Source organism: Cyprinodon variegatus, unplaced genomic scaffold, assembly GCF_000732505.1.
Source record: "Cyprinodon variegatus isolate N-32 unplaced genomic scaffold, C_variegatus-1.0 Scaffold5, whole genome shotgun sequence".
Taxonomy (NCBI): Eukaryota; Metazoa; Chordata; class Actinopteri; order Cyprinodontiformes; family Cyprinodontidae; genus Cyprinodon; species Cyprinodon variegatus.
The window spans coordinates 83,672-88,572 of NW_015150458.1; the positions used below are offsets into that span (position 1 = coordinate 83,672).

The 4,901-nt window shown below is 43.2% G+C and overlaps 1 protein-coding gene across 1 annotated transcript in view; it reads left to right on the forward strand.

Annotated features, from left to right (window-relative positions):
- LOC107084265 (copine-8-like) overlaps positions 1-2,767 on the forward strand; it is an 86,128-nt gene extending 83,361 nt beyond the window's left edge. Inside the window, exon 15 of the mRNA XM_015374022.1 lies at positions 2,631-2,767. Within this exon, the coding sequence (XP_015229508.1) occupies positions 2,631-2,696 (66 nt within the window). The 3' untranslated portion in view covers positions 2,697-2,767. The remainder of the gene's footprint in view (positions 1-2,630) is intronic.
- Positions 2,768-4,901: the final 2,134 nt, after the last annotated feature.

The window sequence follows — 4,901 nt, forward strand, 5'->3', positions numbered from 1 at the left end:
AACTGTTTGGCAACTTTCTCAAGAATGTTAGATCACAAAATAAGATTGGATATAGGTCTATAATTGACCAAGTCATCTGGGTCAAGAGACGGTTTCTTAAGCAGAGGTTTAATTACAGCAACCTTGAAAGCTTTAGGTACATATCCCTGTAACAGAGATAGATTAATCACATCTAAAATGGAGGAGGAGATCAAAGGGAATACCTCCTTAAATAACCTGGTTGGAACTGGATCTAACATACAAGTTGAAGGCTTAGATGAAGACAATAGTTTTGCTAACTCTGAAAGTTAAAATAGAAGAATGGAATAGAACATCGCCTTATTGTCCCTCAATGGGGAAATTCTGCTGTTTACAGCAGCAAGAAGATAATATAAAAAAATGGTCACACATATATGGACCTTAGATGTATAAGAATAACAATAGTGAAGAGTTAAAAGATAAACAATAAAATACTGCACTGTAAAGTGTTTTAACAAAATAAAACTGCAAACCTGGAGAATAGATAACCAATATACAGCTATGGACATTTTTACAGTAATGGATATCTGAAAATAGCAGCAACATCAGAAATCAGCAAAATGACAGCAGCAGGTTATTGAACTGACTAAGGTAGAAACTGTGCAAAATCAGCATAAATGGAACAACTGACTGAGGTTGTTGGGAACAGTGGTGGTTCTAGAGTCTAACAGCTGCAGGGAGGAAGGATCTGTAATAACGGTCCATGGAGCATCTAGGATACAGCAGTCTGTCACTGAAGGAGCGTTCCAGTTCAGCACCAGCTTCATGCATGGGAAACATTATCCAACAGAGATGTTCATTTAGTTAGGATCCTTTTGTTTCCCACCTCCTCCACTGAGTCCAGAGGGCATCCAATCACAGAGCACAAGTTCACAAGTTTAACTACATCAAAGCAGTCTAAACCCAATTCAGATTCTATGGCTACCTCAGATGCTGCCTCACCTTCCAGAGATAAACCAGGCATAGTTAAAGGGGTGCTAATGATCTTATTTTTAATCTTATTTATAAAGAATCCCGTAAAATCATACTGCTAAGAGCAGGTGGGATGGACGGTTCAACAGAGCTATGGCTCTTGGTGATTTTGGCATCTGGATTAAAAAGATATCTAGGATTATTCTTATTCTCCTCTATTAATGAGGAGAATTATGCTGCTTTTGCTGGCATTTTAACTCATCCCAAAGGTGTTCTACCGAGTTGAGTTCAGGTCTTTCTGCTGGCCAGTCAATTCATCCACACCAGACTCTGCCATCCATGTCTGTTTGGACCTTGATTTTTGCTCTGGTGAACAGTCCATTCGGAGGAGGAAGGGGCCAGCTCTAAACGTTTCCACACAGTTGGGAGCTTGGGATCGTCCAAAATGTCCTGGTCTGCTGATGCATTCAGAGTTGCTTTCACTGGAACTAAAGAATCAAGCCCAGTACCTGAAAAAAAAACAGCCCCACATCATCTCCCTCCACCAAACTTTACACTTGGCACAATCACAAAGAGGTACTGTTCTCCTAGCCCCTGCCTAAACCAGAATGGTCTATCCGATTTCCAGAAGCACAATTCGTCATTCTAGAGAACATGTCTCCACTGCTCTGGACTCCATGCAGTGGCGACAAGCTTTAAAGCATTGCAACTTTGCATTGCACTGGGTGATGTACGGCTTTGATCCAGCTGTTCCACCATTGAAACACCGTCCTAGAAGCTCTTTGTTCTTCATCAGTTTACGTGGCCAACCGCCTCATGGCTGTCCTGCTGTCTTTCCCGAACGCTTCAGCTAAAGATATCAGGATGTTCAGAACATTGGACCCAGAATTCATGTGAGACAGACGGCGCTGCTGGTCAGCTTAGGTGGGCTCACTGGATTCTCTGCAGGAATAGACACTTAGGTCAGTGACTTCAAGACTCAAACGGGGAACGACAATGAGCTTCAAAGCCCCCAACCTGGCAAAGTTCATTCTCCAGGAGCCATGGTCAGAAGATGGGTCCCAGGTCGATGTCAGCCGAAATCAAGGTAACAGCCTGGAAACACTGGACAGGCAAACAGAGAAGAACAGAAACTCAGAAGTCTGTGGGCAGAAACCGGTCAGCAACAGACAGAACAAAATACAAGGAATGCTAGAGTTAGTCTCGCTAGAAGCTAGAATAATCTGGTACCAAGGAGGCTTAAAAAGCAGCAGGAACCAGTGGATCTAATAAGAGCTAATGAGCGCAGGGCGGAGCAAAGCAGATGAGAGCAACAAGGAGTAAAACCCAGCCTATGGTGCCAAGATCATGACAAAAAGCTGACTGTCAAATATAAGGAGAGAGGAAATGTCTAAAATTTCACAGGTGGCATCCTATCACTGTTCTACGCTGGAATTCACTGAGTGACCCATTCTTTCACAAACCTTTGTAAACATTTTATACAGCTGTGGCCATGATGGTGATGGGAACACATGATTCTAATAATATGGACGGGTGAACGAACACTTCTGCGAATATAGTTTATTATTGAACAGCACTCCCTGCAGCAAGGACTTAGAGAATAATTAGAAGTCTCTGACAGGGAGATATCTTCCTTTGCTTTCTTACTGTGTTTATTATCGCCTTTCTAATCCATCATCAACCCCGTCTCCATCTTTAAGGTGACTCTGCTGTCTTTTAAAGTGGACTCCGAGCACACGTTTGTGGACTACATCAGAGGAGGGTAAGCGCTAAGCCACTTTTCACTGAGGAACACTGGTATCTTGAAATTTAGAGCTTTGGTTTAATAAAAAGGAGGACATATCAAATGTAACGCTTCCCTGTTGCTTTCTGTAGCTTGTTTTTAAAGGCATCCATAACTTTCAATTAAATTTAATTGTCAATCATTCTGCTGATATGTTAACATAAGGCTATCCTACGCGCTCGTCCCGTTAGCTATCTTTTTCTGCGCATGCGCACTTCCAGGCGTATAGCTGTGATATATTTTCATCCAGTCAAGCGTGCCTCTCTCAGAAGAGAGAAACCAGACCATTGTGTTTTTGGGAGATTCTTTCACGCGATGGCGTCCACTGAAAGCACAGGCTGCGCTTCCTGCTGATGCCTCGGTTTAGAAGTTTCCACTAAACAGGTAAAATTTGGCTATTTGGAGAAATCCATTTTCATATCACTGTTAGTAAAATTTATCTACCTCTATATTGTAACTTTCCAGGGAAGATAAGTTTATTTATTTTGTAATTTGCATCATTAGCATTTATACGGTGGCCACAGATCCTTATTTACCTGCAAACCTGCTTAAATTTCTACTGCAGCACACACAGATACTAGCATTTCATTTTTATAAATGTTGCAGTAGTCTTATTTGTTGGGGATTGGTGATTAATCCTAGTTAATAGCAGATAAGTTTATCCTAGTGTAAGCTGTGATTAGCGATGCTAACCTCAGCACAAGACCACGCAAAACCTGTTGGGCTCTTTTTGGCATCAAGACAATTATTCTTATTTCCACATCGCCAGACAGGACACTGTTAAAAAAAAAAAAAATTATATGGGAAGGACATGAAAAACTGTTTTTTATTCAACTTTCATTCGTAAAAATGTACATGATACAAAAATGCGGCATCAAATCCAAAGCTTATTTTACTGTGCAAGTCTACCTCCTGAGGTATTATTGAATAAAGTGCAATGAAGAAGATTTATTTTGGATTACAATAGGTTTACACTCTGGTCAGAATAAAGCCTAGGTAGCAGCCTTTAGGATCCAGGAAATGATCTCTAATTTGTCAAACACAGCATGAAGTTATAACTATTCTGGTTATGACGTTGTCCTGGTACCAGAACAACGTAATTCCAAACAACAACATTTCTATATGCAGAATAGCAGAACTGTCTGTTACTTTCTCCCGTCTCCTGGATGTCCTCCTCTGCCCTAAGGTCCTCCTCCTGAACGCTCTGAGCAGGCCTTCCAGGATGTGCATCTCCATGTGTGGCAGCAGGGAGGTGCAGTTTGTGGATGTTGTTGACAGCATTTCTGTCTGACGGACTTCCCACTTTCTTCTCCTCTACTCCAAACCGCTGCCTTGCCAAGTTGTAGGTTAATGTTGTGAGAGTGTTAACTTTCTGCTCGGCTGTCCCAGCCAGTGTGGCTTCTAGAATCTTGTTGAGGTCTTGATCTAGTTGGTTCCATTCCTGGTTATCACTCATCTTGGGCCATTGTATTCGTTCCCTGGCAGGATGTGGTTGGCTCACTGGGTTGGAATGAGGTTCGTCCCTCCTGAGGTCTTGAGGTAACTCAGGTGCTGAGAGATCTCCAGTACTGTGGGGTTCGTCCTGACTGGAGTTCTCCTGCGTCTCACCAAGTGTTACCACTGTGCGCTGCACCTGTGCCCCCCCTTTTCCACAGACGGTTCGGCTCTGATGGATCTTGAGCCCTCTCAAGTTCTTGCAGATTTTTCCACAATGACACTTAACTTCCAATTTCTCTCCAGTTAGCGTTTTTTGAGTAAGCTGTTTCTGTGTCCATAGTTCGTTCCTGGCCGTCACCTTTGAATCAGTCCAGTTGAGTCCCTCATCTGAGACTCTGGGGGTATCGCTCTGTGTTCATTTCTGTAGCTTAAGCTGGTGCCCTCTTGCGAGTGCCGTGCTAACGAGGTTACTAACCTCATAAGGTTGCCAGCGTCTCGCACCCACACCAGTCTTTCCTGGAGGTCATCTGTCTTTCCAGCGTCACCGATCTTCCTTGGTTGCCACCCAGACTTTCCTGGGAGTCACTGGTTGCCCAGAAATTCTAGAACACACATACATCCGAAGATGCTTCTCTTTCATTCACCCTGAGTGAATGAAGCCTTGGCCTGGAGGAATCAATGTCATCAGGTGGCATCCACCGTTTACTGGCTGTTTCAACCCTGAACCACAACAGCCTCCCGGTGGTGGGTC